At 40.1% G+C, this 19,071-nt stretch overlaps 1 protein-coding gene across 50 annotated transcripts in view; it reads left to right on the forward strand.

Annotated features, from left to right (window-relative positions):
* MAP4K4 (mitogen-activated protein kinase kinase kinase kinase 4) overlaps window positions 1-5,524 on the forward strand; it is a 191,200-nt gene extending 185,676 nt beyond the window's left edge. For 27 of the 50 annotated variants that reach the window (XM_058684476.1, XM_058684486.1, XM_058684520.1 and 24 more), the window contains 4 exons: window positions 429-578; window positions 1,136-1,295; window positions 2,025-2,164; window positions 3,857-5,524. In XM_058684476.1, coding sequence (XP_058540459.1) covers window positions 429-578; window positions 1,136-1,295; window positions 2,025-2,164; window positions 3,857-3,940 — 534 coding nt within the window. In that variant the 3' untranslated portion in view covers window positions 3,941-5,524. Of the gene's footprint in view, window positions 1-428; window positions 603-1,135; window positions 1,296-2,024; window positions 2,165-3,856 lie in introns of all 50 variants that reach the window. The other 23 variants (XM_058684474.1, XM_058684485.1, XM_058684475.1 and 20 more) reach the window with 1 other exon arrangement.
* Window positions 5,525-19,071: the final 13,547 nt, after the last annotated feature.

Below are 19,071 nucleotides of genomic sequence, written 5' to 3' on the forward strand. Positions count from 1 at the left end.
CAAAAAATTAAAGTAGAAGTCTCTATGATGACTATGATGACCATACTAAAAATTCTCAGTATGTGACTCCTGCAACTCCACCTCTTTCTCCATTGTCTGCATTGAATAGTTGAATACTGTGCTACAGAAAGTCCTGGTTCTTTCACTTTAGATGTTTTTCTCACCAAGACAAGAAGGTGGAATTCTTGGGCCAGGTAGGGGGAATTTGCGACACGTCTTCTGGAAGAAATGTCTCCCAGATGCTGATTGGCAGACAAAAGCATAATAAATTAGAGACTTATTTCATAGAGTATTTTTGCTTATGGTTGTTGCCAGAATGGCTCAGTAATTAAATAACTGAGTACCTTGGGTTTGGCTTCTCCTGTTTGATCTATCAGAAATAAGTTCTTCTTTGTCTTACTACTTTTGTCTCGGTTACTTCTTTGTAGTCATTTGGAGAATTGGTACATAAGCCATTACTGGTGGATCTCACTGTTGAGGAAGGCCAGAGGTTGAAAGTGATCTATGGATCCTGTGCTGGATTTCATGCTGTTGATGTGGATTCAGGATCAGTCTATGACATTTATCTACCAACACACGTAAGAAAGAACCCACACTCTATGGTTGGTTGACTGGCTTCATTTTGTTTTGACTTTTTTCTTTACTCTGCTTAGTGAACTAACACAAGCAGGGATTCCTTGCTTCCCCTTGGTGTGGGGGTGAGTATTTAAATGATGTGCCATTCTCAATAGCTGCATGCTCTGAGACAAGTGGAAATCCATTCTCCTGGCTCTGTGAAGCCCTCCTGAAAACCTCTTAGCCCTGGCTTTGACTAACATGGGATGTATTTGGGGCAATTGCTGGCAGGTCAGAATATCCCTGGGTTGGGAGTGGTTTCAATTAATTTCTTAATAGAATCCACAATCCAGATATGTTCCAGGGGCCTCAGAAAATGTGAACTAGTAGAGTACATGACCTGTAAAAGGTATTCTTTGAGATATATGTCGCATGAGTTTTCCAAAATTTTATTCAATTGCTGTATTTATTCACCTGGAATATTAACCAGTGCATTCACCAAGACAATCTTTTTGAATGCTATTTCAAGGATAGAAATAACCACAAACATACTTCCCTGTACTTTGTTCCTCTTCTCTAGATCCAGTGTAGCATCAAACCCCATGCAATCATCATTCTCCCCAACACAGATGGCATGGAGCTTCTGGTGTGCTATGAAGATGAAGGGGTTTATGTGAATACCTATGGAAGAATCACCAAGGATGTGGTTCTGCAGTGGGGAGAGATGCCAACATCTGTAGGTAGGTATCAGAGGAAAAGATAGCATATGTAAAAATGGAGCCTTCTCTAAAACTGCATGTTATCACATCAGGTTTACTTGTTGTTCAGACATTTTGGCCATTTAGCAGAATGGTTGGCAGAAAAACAAAAAACAAACAAAAAAAACCCAGAATGGTTGGCAATATTGATGGTGAAAAGGGAGATTGTAGACCATGGCACTGGTCATAGTCTGTTTTAGAACAAAATCCAAGTAATTATTTAACACTTTAAAACTCTGTCATTTACAATCCTTCATTTAATCCTTAAGACATCCAGGATGTAGGACAGATGTGGTTGTTGACTAATCTGTGGAAAGTAAAAAGAGGCTGAAAAAGGGTAAGGGATTTATTCTTTCGAGTGGCAGTGCCACTCGATAATCTGAAATTTTTAGTTTATATCCCAAGTTGTTCTGGTTTCAATGTAGTCATTTTCTCTTCTCATCACTTCTTCTTCCTGCCTTCTTTATGACTGGTTTGATAAAAATAGGAGCACTAAACTCTATATCCAGTGGGTCATTGCTCAAAATAAGCATGAACCATCTCAAGAATTCAAATTACCACTTCTCAGGATAAACTTTAAAAGCAAAAGTTCCTTAAAAACAAAAATCTCCATATGCTAGACATGCAGATAATGTGTGTATTATATGAGCAGCATCTTTTCATAGCTGTTTCCTTATCTTTAACAATTTCATGTTTTCCCCTCTCAAAAAGCATATATTCGATCGAATCAGACGATGGGCTGGGGAGAAAAGGCCATAGAGATCCGATCTGTGGAAACTGGTCACTTGGATGGTGTGTTTATGCACAAAAGGGCTCAAAGACTAAAATTCTTATGTGAACGCAATGACAAGGTAATGGTTTCGTTATAACTTCTCTTTAGCTGCTGTTAGCTTTGGTAATGGTTTACTTTCCACGGGGTTTGGTGAAGCCTTTTCTTGAGGTTTTGATAGATTCTGAAATAAATTCATCAAGCAACATTTTAGTAGTGACTTTTTAGACCTGTATATAGGAGTTGGGGTCTGTTTTATTTTGTGTTTGCTTATGAAGGGATAAGAGATACTTGTTTCTGCCAAAATCATCGTATGTTGTTTGTAGTGGTTGTTTTTAACCCCAGTAGGTGACCTGTATGAGCTATGTTTGGTTTAGGGATAGAAAAGGTTAAAACTGCCAATCTAGTGGGATTCTTCTGTGATTGGAAGAAAGCCCCTTGCAAATTTGGTAGGGTAAAAGTTTTCTCTCGAGACCCTGATGTGCATCAGAAGGATACCACTTGTCTGCTTCTGAATAGTAAAATAACTTCATAGTTTGCATGTCAGAAATACCTAACAGTATAAATCATTTTATGCAGAAGCATGAGCACCTCCTGCAGCTGAGACCCCCAATCTTCAAAGACCTAAAAACCTTTGTTTTTCAAAACTGGCCACATCCTTGTTACTTTCAAGGCCTACCAACTCCCTGGAATCCCCTCCCTAAACCAGCCTTGGAGTGGAGCAGCTGGATGGCCAAGGGTGTTGACCCATCCCACGTGCTTTGAAAAGGACCTCCCAGGTGGGCCTGGCCTTTACCAAGCCCAGCTTTCTCTCTTTTCCCTCCACTTGGATGAAAATGTCTTACCACCTGAGGCAGCCTGTTGCAACCTTAGAAACTTCCCTCTTAAGAACATTTCCACCTCTTGTCTCACATTAAAATATATTAAATATCCTAGCCACTGGCCCACTAATTGACTTCTCAGATTACATTTGAAAATTCACCTTGACAGAGAAGAGCTCTAGATCTCTCCTTGACAGCTGGGCTTTCTGCCTAACTGCATGCTCAGTAAATACGTTGCACCACCACCAGCCCCCTTTCCTGTGATCCTGTAGCTCCTTTACTAACGGTGTTGACATTGTTTTCTAATCATTTACCTTAGAAATCCATACAACTTCCCAACCCAATCCAGGATTTTGCCAGCTTTTTGGCTTATATTTTCCTGAGTATATTTAATGTAGCCATAACTATAATATTCTTTGAACTTGGGCATTTAAATATTTTTATTATTTATTATGTTATATCCTTTGAAGTTTACTAATCAAAGGCCCAAAAGTAAACTATAGTATTGTGACTATAGAGTAATATGAAATAACATATATTTTAGCTTAATTTTTTAAAAGAGAAAAATCAGGTTGCTAAGGAGTTTTCCAGACACATTTATCTTTTAGATGATATTAGCAGTGGAGATAAAAAGAAATAACTCAATTTCAGAAATATCAGTGTTTTTCTTTTCAGTTCTCACAATATGGCAGTGATAGCCTTCTTAGTTGTGATAAAAATTAGCTACAGAGATGATCTCCTTATGATCAAGTGATACTGATGTCCTCTCAGATTTTCTTTTGAAAGAGGCCTTTGGGCTTTTGGCTGCCTGCATTTGGAGGTGTTGAGGTATTGAGGTGTTGGTGGCACTAGGTCACCTGCCTGGGAACCATAGGAAGGATTGCTCCAAAGGACTGGGTTGTGTTGTGTTTTCATGGTAAATCTCTCCCTCCCTCTTTCTCTTGATTTTGCAGGTCTTCTTCGCCTCCGTTCGGTCTGGTGGCAGCAGTCAGGTTTATTTCATGACATTAGGCAGGACTTCCCTTCTGAGCTGGTAGAAGCATTGTGATGAGGATTGCTGACCCCCAGAGTCTTCAATGAGATCCTGAGAACTTGGAATTCCTTGCAACTGGAGCTCAGAGCTGCACCGGTGTAGTCCAGGACAGCTGTGTATGCAGACACCACGTGTGGGGTGTTTCGTTTCGTTTCATTTCCTTTCTGCACCTCTTACCAGTTTATCCCCCTTCTCTTCTTTCCCCTACTCAAAAATAAATCAAGGCTGCAATGCAGCTGGTGCTGTTCACATTCTACCATCAGGTGCTATAAGTGTTTGGGATCGAGCATCAGACCAGAAAGCAAATGCCTTTCCTTCAGCTCCAGAATTCCTTGTCTCTGAGTGACTCTGTCTTATGGGTATCTGAAAGTGGAGACTATGAACATGCCATTGGTTTGGAAGTGGGCACATGGAGGTGTAAAATGGTGGTCTCATGAGCGGTTTGCTGAAGCAGAGAGCAGATTTAATATAGTAACATTAACAGTGTATTTAATTGACATTTCTTTTTTGTAATGTGACAATATGTGGTCAAAGAAGAAGGTGCAGGTTTAAGAAGTTAATATTTATAAAATGTGAAAGACACAGTTACTAGGATAACTTTTTGTGGGTGGGGCTTGGGAGGCAGGGTGGGGTGGGTTAAGGGGGTCCCATTTTATTTGGATTTTTTTTTTTTTTTTTTGGCTTGGCTTGGCCAAAAACTCCGTCATTTTTCTGTGTACCAGGTTTTGCCTAAATCATGTGCAGATGGTTCTTAAAAAAAAAAAAAAAAAAAAAAAAAAAGGAAAAAGAAAATGTGTGCATTTGTATAATGGCCAGAACTTTGTTGTGTGACAGTATTAGCACTGCCTCAGCCTAAAGGTTTAATTTTTGTTTAAACCTAGAAGCACGACAAGTTTTACCACAGTCTGCACTTGCAGAGGAAAAGAAATTGTTTCAGCCACATGTTTATTTTTTTGCCTACCTCATTGTTTGTAATGCATTAAGAGGTGGTTTAGTTTATATGTTTTTGGAGGAAAACATTAATGTTTAATTTAATCTTAATACCAAAACTATCAGATTGAAGTTTGACTGTTATTTTGTCACAGGTCTCAGTAGGCACAAGAGAAATTGTCCCTGAAGATGGGAAATAGCCACATGGTTTCATCATGCTGATGGATGCAGTCTGTTTTTCTAAGTTCAGAGAGCAGAATGCTTCATTTTCACCAGATGCACCATTAGTGGTTGATGGGCAACTATGGCCTCTAACACAAGAGGCCTCACTGTTCTCAATTTGGGGTTTGGTGGCAGACAGGCGGTCATGTTAGAATAGTCACACAAACTGTTCAGTGTTGCAGGAACCTTTTCTTGGCAGGGGGTGGGGGGGTGGAGTTTCCCTTTTCTAAAAATGCAATGCACTAAAACTATTTTAAGAATGTAGTTAATACTGCTTATTCATAAGATGGCATCTTCCTGTGTTTTAGGTGTAATATCCAAGCCCTGGCTTTTCTCCTCCTCTCACTTGCTCTCTTGTTCTCTCTGTTTTTTAAACCAATTTTACTTTATGAATATGTTCATGACATTTGTAATAAATGTCTTGGGTAATAATTTGTTTCATGGCTTCATGGTCACTCAATTCCTCTGAGACTATTAATCTCTTGGTAAAGGAGCAATGCTCAGTGTCATGGCTGTACCATCTTACTTTCCTCTTGTTGAGTTTCAAGTGGGAATATTGTGTGATGGCTACTTTAAACTTTGTTTACCAAACAGAACTTGGCATTTCATAGGCTTAATACTCCTTTGTGATTAAGTTTCTTTTATAACATGAAAAAGGAAGATTTTCCTCCGGAAAATATAACAATCATTTGCACCTATTTGTTAAGGCTTTGCCCAGCATTCTCATCCTATTTGGCATCCAGTTTGACCCCTGTTATTCTGTTCCTCCTGGTCAGCATCTCTGCCAAAGGCTCTCCTTTGAATTATAAAAACCTAGTGAACAATCTGTATACTCACAGATGCAGAAACAGCAGCTGGTTGTACATAGCCACAATGACAGATAAGTAAGTGAGCCTTAGTCTCTTTTGAAAAGGACAAGGCATTAGAAATGGCTTTTCCATCTGTGTGACTTTGGAATGATGCTGATGTCCAAAGCAGAAAGGACTAGTTCTTTTCTACGGATTCATAGTTAACACAGAGAAGATTGAAGAGTTAATCCCACCTTTGGAAGGGACTTTTGAGATGGGCCAGATGCCATCACCACAGAATTTCAGTCAAAATCAAATTACCGCTGGTGATTTCCTACATGTTTTAGTTTTTTTGGGTAAGATAAAACGTGCCACAGTGAACACGTGTGCATGCCGAGAGGAGAAAGAACTAGATGGCTTGGTCAATCCAAGTTGGCTTTGTAGCCTCTCCCATGACTTTAGAGAGAGGTAAAGTTGAACAGGTATCTGAAAAAAGAGTGAATTTCTGGTACCAATAAGGAAGACAGAAAAAAATACTTATCCAACAGACTTGAAGCTCAGTGTCTGTAAGTCAAGGTGGGGTGCACAGATAATGCACATGACTTTTCATTGGAATTACTATTTAGAACTTGACAAAAACTGGATTTCCTTTCGGAGGTAGTGGGGTCTGAGCGCAAGCCTGAATTGTGCCTGTCCTGGTAGCCACCTGGCCCTCTTTTGGTGTTTGTGTTGAACGTAATCAAATCCATCTGTGTGCTTAATTCACTGAGGTCAGACTGCCGTTTGTCCTTATGGGGCGGGCTCCTGGTGTGTGCTTTCCTTGGCTGTGGTGTCCTTGCCTTCTTGGCTGCAGCACCTTGTACACCAGATTGTGTTGCTACAGCTTGATTCAGGTACCCAGTTAGGTTTCTCCATTAAAAATTACGAGCTGGTAAAATTTCCTTCTTCTCGAGAAGGGGTGATCTTTTTTTTCCTTTAACAGGGTAGTGACTTCACAAAAGTGCCAAGATGGCAAAATTATAAAAAGAAGACAGTATTATACCATTAAATATGGAACATTGAACTACTTAGCACTGCTCTTCAAAATACAGATGTCTCTAGGTATAGTCAAAGCTTTAATAAGTAATACCTTTCTGTATTTAAATCAGAGCAACTCTGTATTGAGTGCAGTGTTCTTAATTTTTTTCTCATGCACATGTTATGTTGGAGAAAATGTTTACAAAAATGGTTTTGTTTCACTAATGTGCATCATATTTATGGTTTATTTTTAAGTGATTTTTTATGGGTTATTTAGGTTTCTGTCTTAGTTGTAGTCCACTTACAGTGATTCATAATTCTTAACTTTGCCAATTACAAATTTGCTAAGCAGTAGTACAAATGACAGACTGCATTAAATTTACTAATCCTACAGCTGCAAAGCAGACTGGTGGCAAGTACATGCCCCCCCCCAACCCAAGTGCTAACTTGTCTTCTGTGTATTATGAAAATTACTGTTGTCCCCCCACCTTTCTCCTTAAATAAAAGAAAAATGACACCTATTTTATGTGGCATGAGTTTCAAATATATTCTGATCCTTCAGAATGTCTCCTTCCCATGAGGATCCGTATTTTATACACACCTCCTTCCCCAGTGCCACCCCTGGCTAGAGAGGGTGGCTCCATATCCTGCTATCTCCTGAAACAGGAATGTTTGTTCAAGGTGAGATCTTGATCTTGAAGCCAAGAATGGGTGAAGCTGATCCTTAAGGAGGAAATAAGGTTTTATTTTTGCAAGTCTGAATTGAATCAGAAAGTAAACTAGCATGATGTTTGTATCTAATAGGACAGTTGAAGTGGCCCTTCCTCAAATTGGCATCATAAATACTAAGGCCTAGTAATTGGAAGGTCTTTGTGGCCAAGCCCCTGGGGTGTGTGTCACTGATTTCCCCCAGAGATCTGACATGCGTGATCCCCATTGGACAGATCTAGGACCACATTGCCGCGACCAGCACTTTGGCCAAGCCTCCATGGTTGCAAAGGGGAGGCCACACTACATGATCATAACTCACATGTTAATAAACCAGCTCCTTTGTGCTTCATATTAGAAACATGTTGTTTCTCTAAGGTGAAAATAAAATTGTAAATACCTAGGCCACCAAATGAGTATGTTTTGTCTTTTCCTACGTGATATTTGTTACAGCTGGTGGATGATTAAGGAATAAAAATCTCATGGAGGGCTAGTTGTCTTGGTACCATCATTCATTCTTCCTGTTCCTACTTTGTCCTCCACTGGTGTGGATCTTCTTAAACAAGCAACCAAGATGAAAACAGCCCCTCTAACTGATACCAGCTCTGTGTTTTGGCATCACATTCAAGGGTACAGTAAAATTGCTGCCTTCTTTTCCATCTGTGACTTCAACAACAACAGATACTGTGCTTTCCTTTCAGAGTACAGTTCACCCTTAAACAACATGAGACTAGGGTCACCAACCCCTTGTGCCATCTAAACTCAGTATAACTTCCAACTCCCCGGTAGCAGGCTAACTACCAGTAGCCTACTGTTGATTGACTGGAAGCCTTACTGATAACGTAAACAGTCAACACATTGTGTATGTGTTACATACTGCATTCTTAAAGTAAGCTAGAGAAAAGAAAATGTTATTAAAGCTATAAGGAAAACACATGGGCCCACACAGTTCAAACATGTTGAAGGGTCAACTGTAGTTATTAGAAAGTAAAACTGAAAAAAAAAAAAAAAACAGTTAAGGAATTAAATGTTGGGAAAAGTCATTACTGCATTTTCTTCTGGGAGAAATAACATACTCAGAGACAGGTTCTCATACCTGGTCCACTTTCCCTTTCACCTGAATGTTAATCGGATTCTATCCAGGTTTCAAAATCTGTCCCACTTCTGCCTCTGCCTTGCTTAACTTCCCTGTGCTTACAGTCAATAGCCTCTCCTATACCCTGATAGCTGAACGTGGCATTGCTTTTGTTCACTCTTTGTTTCTGTCTGCATACAGAGTCTGCATATGAGCTGAAGTTAGTTCTCAGGGTTAACCATTTATTAAATCCTAACTTCTCTGCTCCTCAGAAACTGCCAAACATGTTGCTGGTGCTGAACAGGCACACACAAATTCCTAATCGTTTGTTTCAGTAGCATGAAATTAAAACCCTGGTGTTAGTCCAAAGGGAAGCCAGCGCTTGTATGCCTTGTGGGACTTGTGAAGAAGTATGCTGGTGTAGACAGGTCCTAGGAAGGGTGTGGAGTTCTGCCTTGTTGGGCACAAAGCCACCCAGCACCCTAACATAACTATAGTATTCACCAGTCCCTGTTGCTGCAAGCTGGCTAGCTGTAATAACAGTGTAGGACCCTTCATTCCTAAGTCCTCTTTCCCAGTTTGCTTGGTTATAGGAAATTTGAATTTGATGGTCCAGCACAAAATGCCCACAGAAGGATGTGAAGCTTTTGAGCAAGGCAATTTTATCCCTTCCTTCAATTTGGACATCAGACACAACTACAAACGTTGGAAGCCAATATTAAATAACTTTTTTCACAATAAATGATATTAAGTAATTCCTTGATTGTTTTTTAACAGCTTTATTGAGATACAGTTCACAAAGCCATAACGTTCAGTGGCCTTTAGCCTATCCAAACTTGTGCATACATCACTACCACAATCAATTCTTAAGCATTTTTATCGTCCTTGTCATTATCTCCTCGTCACCCCACCACCGCCACCTCCCCCTAAAGCTTTAGGCAACCACTAATCTACTTTTCCTCAGTATGGCTTTGCATCTTCTGGACATTTCACATAAGTGAAATCCTACAACTTGTGTCCTCTGTGACTGGTTTCTTTGATTTTGCAGAATATTTTAAGATTCATCCATGTTGTAGCATATATCAGTGCTTTGTTTCTTTTTATTGGCATCCTTGGTTCTTCACCTTTGTCACTGGTACCTTCCCTTCAGCTTTAAAACCAACCACCTCACTGATAGCAAACCGCGTTCCAGCCTCAAATGAAAACTGCACAGTTAACCATCCACCCTGCAGGGGAAGCAGCTGACAAGTGGCCTCAGAAATGGATTCCTGCTGAGATGTGTTTTCTTTCAGTCTGAACTCTTAGAAATGCAGTGATCCCCTCCCCCACAAGATCCTGATGCTAAACATCAGGTTCATGATGGACAAGTTTTGGAACAGAGGACTGTTTGGGAAGCACTCCTACCTGCTCACAGCAGGTGTCCAACCCCCAGGATGGTTGGGACTGGTAGGTGTTCTGCTTATGTCCAAGGCCTGGATCAGGGTACTCAGCCTGTCCCTCTAACTTTGTGTGCTCAGGAAGGGACACAAAAGCTGGTCTTGCTGAGCCAGATCCCTGTTTTGTCCTGGGAAAATACTTAAAACTGTCACATTTCAAAAGGGTCTTGTCCTGTTGGCAGCTCATTTGTATCTTCCTGGCATCGAGGACATTTCCTCAGTGTTGCCTCCTGGAAAGCTGTCTAATTGTCGCTCAACTTTCCTTGCAGTGTACATCGTTGAGTAAGTCTGGACACTAGTAACTTCTGGGAACTTGGTAGTTGAGCAACCACTGGGTGCTGAGCAGTCTTGAGGTATGGTGCTCCTTTGGTGAAATGGAGGGAAGTTGTCTAAAGGGCCAACTTTGAAAATGGTGCCTAGTGTACTCTAGATGTTAAAGTGGGGCCTTTAGTAATGGTGTGTATGAAAAAGATTTACACTTTTTTAGCTTAAAAAAAAAATGTGGCTGCCAAAAGAGTTGGTGTGAGTTTGGACTGTATGAATAAAACTGAAGTGAGAGAAGATGATGGTCCCATTGTGGTTAGGTCGCATTTGGTTAGATACACTTGCCATGGTATCTGGACAAGTTGCACCCTTGGCACAGGTGAGGGACCTGGGTGGGAACGGCTCCATAAAGTTCCCATAAAGATTGGTTTAAAGAAAAGGTAACAACAAATAATTTGGAGAAGTAATTATAGAAACATCTAAAGATTGTTGAACTAATCAATCTATTCTGGTTTTGGTTAACAACAATGATAGCAAATACATTGTGTGTATTTGCTAAAAACAGAGCCTGTTGTAAGGACTTTTACATATATTAACCTGTAGAAGAAAAGACTTGGGGTACCTGCTTCTTGACTTAAATTTATTTGGAGGGGTAACAAATGGAGGGTAGGTTGCTCTGCAAGGTGCCAGGTGGTAGAACCAAAAAAAGGTGGGTTGAGCACGTAGAGAGAATTTGTCTCCAGTATGAAAGGCGCAATCACAATTGTCCAGGAGAACAAAATGGGCACCTTGGATGGATGGCCAGTCCATGCCCTTGAGGCTATTTTCATTGGGTTGTAGAGGAGATCATTTGAGGTGTTTTGAGACTAGATACAAGAATGGTTAACAGTCCGTGAGCCATTTGAGAATATTCTTGAACCCACAAACAAAATGGTTTTGGCACTCCTTGTAAACATGAATGGATTTTTTGAGCAAATAAATATTTAGGCAACAACCCTAAGAGCTCCTCTTGTCTGCAGCAGAAATGGGATAGGTGATGGCATAGATAAGAACATTCTCCAGGACACACAGATGTGTTCACTGCCCCACAGAGCTCCCTTTCCAGGGCCTCTACTGTGGAAGGCACACCATGTTTGATTTCTCTTTCCCAGTAATGCGGCTGTCTCCCCAGTGAACTCTACACCCCCCACTCATGAATCCTGTAGACTTTCCCACCTCAGGAAATAGGCAAGTTCTGTTGGACCTGAGACCAGGCTGTGTGGTCCCAGAGGGCTTTCTGCATTTAGTCAACCCTTTAGACTGTCAGAAATCATTGTATGTTCCCAGGCCCAGGTCTATGTTGGATTTTCAACCTAACCTAAACAGTGGAATGCCAATATATAAAACAGAAAAGATCCATTTTAAATTCAAATTTGTAACATTCTTCAAAGATTAAACAGTGAAAATTGATACTTACTTGCTATTGGAGTTTATGAGGGTTATGGATCATAGCTGTCAGTGTCTGCATCAAGTTGCTTTTTTGTTTTTAGTTCTCTAATATGGAGATCGTTATGATGCCACCAAGAGTGCGACTGCTGATTTTAAACAACTTTGGGGCTCCTGGGTGGCTCAGTCAGTTGTGCCTCTCTTGGGCTCAAGTCCTCATCCCAGTGTCATGGGATGGAGACCCTCATGGGGCTCCATGCTGGTGTGTGGAGCCTGCTTAAGATTCTCTGTGTCTACCCCACTCATGCTCTCTCTCTCTCTCTCTCTCTCTCTCTCTTAAAAGTAAAAATAGAAAATACAGTAAACAGCCTTTCAAGAAAACAACCTAAAAAGCACATGAAGTCAGCACTTTGGGGACACTTGTTAGTGATTGATGGGTAGCAGCAGAAATTTTTAAGGTGTGCACAAAAATAAGTTAACCTGGCAACACAAACTATTTTTGTTTTGTTGGTCTCTAGTATAAGATACATATCTGATTGTGCATGTTTATAAACTTTTAATATATTTTATTTAATTCTATATAATCCAAAATACAATTTCAACATGGAATCAATATTTTAAGTAAAGGGATGGTTTACATTTTTTTTAATGTTTATTTTAAGAGAGAGGTGTGTGTGCACACACATGTGCACCAGTGGGGGAGGGGCAGAGAGAGAAGCTCAAGCAGGATCCAGGTTCCACACGGAGCCTGATGGGCTTGATCCCACAGCCATGACCTGAGGCAAAATCAGGAGTCAATTGGATGCTCAACCAAGTGAGACACCCGGGTGCCCCTACATTCTTTCTTCATAATAAGACATGAAAATCTGGTGTATATTTCATACGACACATCTCAGTTCTGACAAGCCACATTTTAAGTTCTGAATAGCTACATGTGGCTAGCTTCTATTTTAAATGGTGCAGTGCTATATAGCCTTTACCCTTTATATACCTTACCATGGTAAGAATCTTTTGAGGTAAATACTGTTGTATGCTTTACTGGAGAAGATACTGAAGCTCCTGCAAGTTAAATAACCCACTGGTCATTCTAAAAAGTATGAATGGAAGAGGAAGAATTAGAAACCGGTCTGTTTATCTCCAAACTCTGGGTTTTTTAATATATCAATGCCCCTTCTTTTGATTTAAAAAATAAGACAAAATTCCACTAGAATTAGCTACCTGGGATGGGGGGTTGTGGTCAGTTTCATGCATTTATATTTTTATCAAGAAGCCTGGATTTTGGGAGCACCTGGGTGGCTCAGTCAGTTAAGTGTCTGACTTGGTTTTTCGCTCAGGTCATGATCTCACAGTTCATGAGCTTGAACCCTGCATCAGGCTTTGGGCTGACAGTGCAGAGCCTGCTTGGGATTCTTTTCTGTCCCTCTCCTACTCATGCTCGCTCTCTCATTCTCTCTCTGTGTCTCTCAAAATAAATAGATAAACTTTTTTTAAAAAAGCCTTGGATTTTAGAAACTTATTTTTTTTCACTTATAAAACTTTTGCTCCATGGTTTATTACAACAAATGTGAGACAGTTCAAGGCAGACTACATAATTTGCACATATCAAGGGGCCAATTTGCAGTTTGTGATGCATAAGAAGATCTCATTCTTCCCTGCGACACTGACTCTGCATGCTTTGACATTTGAAGTCTCCCTGCCTTGGTGTTTTCTTCATTTCCTCAAGCTCATAGCCAGGCTCATAGGCAGAAGGAGAGCACAAATTTTTCACATACCCACCAGAAGTTGCATGCAGTAGGATCTGCAGAGCTGGATGGCTGCTTATCCTGAGGAAAGTGAGTGTTATACACAGAATGCTCTGTGCTGGGAAACATGTTCAGTCAGGAACCTCTGACTCATGTGACAGGCGCAACTAGGACCTCATCCTGCTGAGAAATGAAACTGTCAGGGATTCCTCATGCTTGTGGGGAAAATCTGGTCCACGTGTATGTCCAGAGGCTGGTTCCTGCCATTGTGCGGTCCGTAAAAGAATGGGACCCATGTGGGAGAAATTGAGAAACAATGGTAGCTCAATAACTTGGTGTACTCACAGCATATTTATGTGTAACCTAGTGACTGACAAGTTTCTGAGTGTTCCATTCCTGAGTCGCTCTGTTCTGTCCCTCAAATTCAGGATCTGTAGGTGTCTCCTAAGAGTTCATGTCAGTCTCCCTTGTGCTGAACCTCTTGTTTTAATTTATACTCTTAATGCTTTGATGCCATTGTAGACAAGTTAGATGCAGGTGTTTCTACCACATTGTTTATGTTGAAGCCATGGTTGTTGTGAATTGGATATAACATAAGAGAGTGCTCATCCTGGAATCTGCCAGAAGTAAGGGCTTATCATTGTAGGACCAATCCCCTAAACAATATTCCCCCAACATGAGATAATCAAGTTCAGCTATCTGAGAGCATATTTCTTACCTACATCAAACTGAAGCATCTGCTTTGAAATAAATGTCTTATAGTTTTATGCTCTAAATAGTTTATCCATTCAGTAAATATTTATGAAGCACCATGCTTTGTACAAACCACTGTGTTACATACAGAAACTAGTGTAAAAAGTGAAGGAAGGGGTGCCTGGGTGGCTCAGTGGGTTGAGCACCCAATTCTTGGTATCAGTTCAGGCTGTGATTTCACAGTCTTGAGATCAAGGCCTGCATCAGGCCCCACACTGACAGGGTGGAGCCTGCTTGTTATTCTCTCTCCCTCTCTCTCTGCCCCTCCCCTGCTTGCATTCTCTTTCACAATAAATAAACTTTTTTTTTTTTAAGTGAAGGAAGTGGATCTAATTGTAGCTCAGTTTCCCAAAGGAAGTTCATTATGAGGAATTAAAAAGACGACAGCCTTCCCAAAGTGCATGGAGACCCTGAGGCACACTGCAGGGAGTGAGGCTCAGGCTCCTTGTGAGACAGACAGGACCAGCAAGGCTGCACACCTCTTCCAGGTATGGATGCTTTAGACACCCAGAGTGTTGTTTCCAAACCTTGAGCATGTGTGTATCAGATCATCCGGTGGGCGGGACAGGGGTTAAAACAGGGATTGCTTGGCCTTATCCCCAGAGGCTCTGATTCAAAAGGTGAGGTGTGGCCAGATAATTTGCATTTCTAACAAATGTCCAGGCAGTGCTGATGCTGCTGTGTGGGACCACACTTTGAGTACCACCCTGTTCTATTGAAATTGTTAGTAAAAATATTAAAAACTAAGGACATTGGGGGCGCCTGGGTGGCTCAGTCAGTTGGGCGACCGACTTTGGCTCAGGTCATGATCTCGCAGTCTGTGAGTTCGAGCCCCGCATCGGGCTCTGTGCTGACAGCTCAGAGCCTGGAGCCTGTTTCAGATTCTGTGTCTCCGTCTCTCTCTGACCCCCCCCCCCCCCGCCCCGTTCATGCTCTCTCTCTGTCTCAAAAATAAATAAACATTTAAAAAAATAATAAATTTAACAAAAAAATAAAAAAATAAAAACTAAGGACATTGAAAAATGCAGAAGATCACAGTAATTCCACGATCAGATAGAAGCACAGAGAACTCCCAGAGGAGTGAGTTAAGACCAAAGGAGACAGGCTATCACTTGCCTGCACTTATTAAGCCTCATTGGAAAGTTCCTTAGCAAGAAGGAATCAGAGACTGACACCTGAATCTGTTGTCATCATCCTTGTGTCTTATTTGCATGTATTGATATGCCTGAAGGGCTAGAGGGGGTTGTTACAGACTGAATTGTGTCCCCTGGAAAATTCCTATGTTCAACCCCTAACCCCCAATGTGACTGTATTTGGAGATTGGGTCTTTCTAGAAGTAATTAATGTTAGATTAAGTCATAAAGACGGGGCCCTAATCCAGTAGGATTTGTATCCTCGTAAGAAAAGGAAGAGATCCCAAGAGTGCCCACATGGAGAAAAGGCCATCTGCACGCCAAGGAGAAACTCAAGAGCAACAAAAACATACTTCATCTTGGACTTCCAACGCCCAGAACTGTGAGAAGATAAATTTCTCTTTAAGCAACCCAGTCTGTGGTCTTTTGTTTTGGCAGCCTGAGCAAGATAATACAGGGTGCAACCAAGGTGAGAAGGTGAGCTTCCTAGAGCAGGGGAAGGAGAAGCTTGGAAGGGGGCTCTGCAAGTGGAGACTGGTTCAACTCCCATCAGGTGACAGGACCTCTCAAGAGGTGAAGTGTTGTGGGAAATGAGCATGAAAAGCTGAGGTCACAGTAGGCAGAGCCAAGGATCCCTAGGTGACAGACTCCACATGCTTGAACAGTGAATGTCTCCATGGGCTGAAGACTCGAGACCTATTTTCTGTTTTCAGGTGACACCTAAGTCCCAAAGATATTGGTGAAGAAGCCAGCCCCAGAATGATTTAGCTTGAATTTCTTAACATTTTAACCAGTGGGGGCTTAGGATTGGATCTGAATTTTTTTTTTTTTAATGTGTCACTTACTGTCCTGAATGTTGTGGATTAAATTCATATCTACTATGCCATGTATAAATAAGTGATAAGCTAACATAATACTTAAAAAATTATTCTATTATGAAAAAAATTAAATATACACAAAAGTAATAGAAAGATGGACCCCTGTGTATCCATTACCCTGCTTCAGCTATTATCCATGTATAGCCATCTCTTTAAATTATTCTCTCCACTTGTGAATTATTTTGAAGTGGTCCTCAGGCATTGTATCATTTGATTCACAAATATTTCAGTATCCTAAATCATTATCACACCTAAAAAACTAACCAAAGTCTCTTAATGTCTTCGAATAACATTCAGTATTCAAATTTCCCTGATTGTCTCAGTGATTTTTAACAGTACATTTATATTAGGATCTATATAAATTTAATATATAGTAATTGGTTGGCACCTTTTAGTCAGGGTTATTAAAAGCTCAAATGGTTCCAGCTTTGGCCAGTATATGACTCTTTAAGTTAGTTCCTGGGTGTTTTATACATGACTTAATTTGGTCTGTGATGGTTTTGCTTTCTGGTATTAGTAAGTTTCAGGCTCATTTTGCTCATTTTGTAGCTTAGCCCTGGTATCCCCTCATCTCTCCAGGACGTATGAACTCCTTTAGTGGGACATGGTATTTTGTAACCACAGTATGGTGTTGGTGTTGCTCATCACTACAAAGTTGGGCATTTTTCTAGGTCTTTTCAATGGAAACAATTTTTTTTTTTTAATGAGGGAAAATTCATCATTAATTTATACTGAAATTCGGGACAATAAATTATTTCTTTAATCTCCTCCATCTCACTGTCTATATCTTCTCCCATCCTCAAGTCCTCACCAACAGTATCATTCATTTGCTACAATGTATACAGCAAAGACTCAGAATAATAACACCATCACCAACAATATGAAAACAATTTAAGGTTTGTTTGGGGTAGGTTTTGTTTCTGTATTTGGCCTGAGAGCATTTATGCCACCAGCTTGATTTTATATTTTGCTTTGGATTGTAGGGGATTGCTTTTATATTTTAATTTTGTTTTATAATTATGTAGAGTATTCCTTTTCCAAGTCAAATCTACAAAAGAAAATGTATTCAGAAAATTCCCTCCATTTAGTTTCCTTCTTTCCTTTATAGTAACCATTTTGGTTAGTTTCTGGTTTATCCTTCCACTTAAAAATATATAATCTAATGTATTTGGGTATTTGTGTCTACCCTGTGCCCACCTCACATTTCTATACCTTGCTTTTTTCATTTAATCATCCCAGAGATCACTCTATAGCCACGTAATGAAAATATTTTGCACTCTATTTATACAGTAATGTAGCCATTACCACAGTCTAGTTTTAGAACATGTCTGTTATCCCAGAAAGCCCCCTCCTGCCCCTTTGCTATCCCACCTTGGTTCTAGCAAAGATAATCTCTCACTTTCACATTGCTATTGATGGTTGCCTAGTGTCCCATTGTATGCATGTGCCATAGTTCATTCATCCAGCCCCTACAATGCTTCAATGAATAGCCTTATGCACGTTCGAATTTTCACCAGTCTATCTTTGGAATAAATACCTAGAAGCGTTTCTTTTTTTAAATTTTTTTAATATTTAAGTATTTTTGGGAGACAGAGAGAGTGCAAGCAGGAGAGGGCAGAGAGAGAGGGAGACATAGAATCTGAAGCAGGCTCCAGGCTCTGAGCTGTCAGCACAGCCCGACACGGGAGCTCAAACCGACCAAGCGCAGGATCATGACCTGGGCTGAAGTCAGACACCCAACTGACTGAGCCACCCAGGCGCCCCTCCTAGAAGCGTTTTCTGAGTCAAAGTATCAGTGAATATGTAATTTCTCTAAATAATGCCAAGTTTCCCCTTTTGAAGGGGTTTACCATTTAGCATTCCCACCAGTAATGTTGACAACCTCACCAACAGAGTAGATAAACTTAGAAATTGTGTCTCAATTTAGTGTTAATACACATTCTTCTTCCTCTAAAGAAGGTTAAACATTTTTCAGGAGTTTAAGAGCCATTTGAATATGTGTGTGTATGTGTGTGAGTGAGATGTCTGCTTCTATCCATTGACCATTCTTTATTATTTTTAGAGACTTTATATATTAGAGATAATTTTTTATGTGGTAAGTTGCAAATATTTTTTTTCATTTATCCCTTTTGTTTCCTAAGTTTTCTTCTAACTGGGTAAAACATTTTATTTTTATGTGATCAACAGCCAATTTTTCCTCTTATTTCTTTTGGGTTTTGAGTCAGGAGAAGCTTCTCCTGCCCTGACTATGGAGTACTTTGCTCCTCCATGCTTCTAGTATTGGTATAGTTTACTTTTTTTTCTTTAACATTTTATTTCCTGATTTGTCTGGATTTATTCTGATGTGCAGTGTGAGGAACAAATCTGCTTTTTATCTTTTTCTGTATGGTTGTCTTGGTCTCTCATAACACGTATTTAAAAACCCAGCTTATCCCTGCTGACCTGAGATGACCCCTTCATCTTATCATATGCTACATTTTTATATGTAATTGGGACTATTAATGGATTTTCTGGTTGGTTCTCTTAGTCTGTCTATTCATGTACAAATCCCACAATGTTTTAATGGTGGAGATTTTATAATTTGTTAAAATGCCTTTTCTTTTCTTGATTTATCCACTTTAAAATATCAATTCCTTGCTAAGAAAAAAACAAGACTTTGCCCAATTTATCCCTCATATCTTGGTCCTCTTCCCAGCTTTTCAGAATTGTATATTTTCTTCTACATTTTAAATTTTAATTTTAAATTTTAAATTTTAATTTTAAT

This window comes from Neofelis nebulosa, chromosome 9 (assembly GCF_028018385.1).
Source record: "Neofelis nebulosa isolate mNeoNeb1 chromosome 9, mNeoNeb1.pri, whole genome shotgun sequence".
Taxonomy (NCBI): domain Eukaryota; kingdom Metazoa; phylum Chordata; class Mammalia; order Carnivora; family Felidae; genus Neofelis; species Neofelis nebulosa.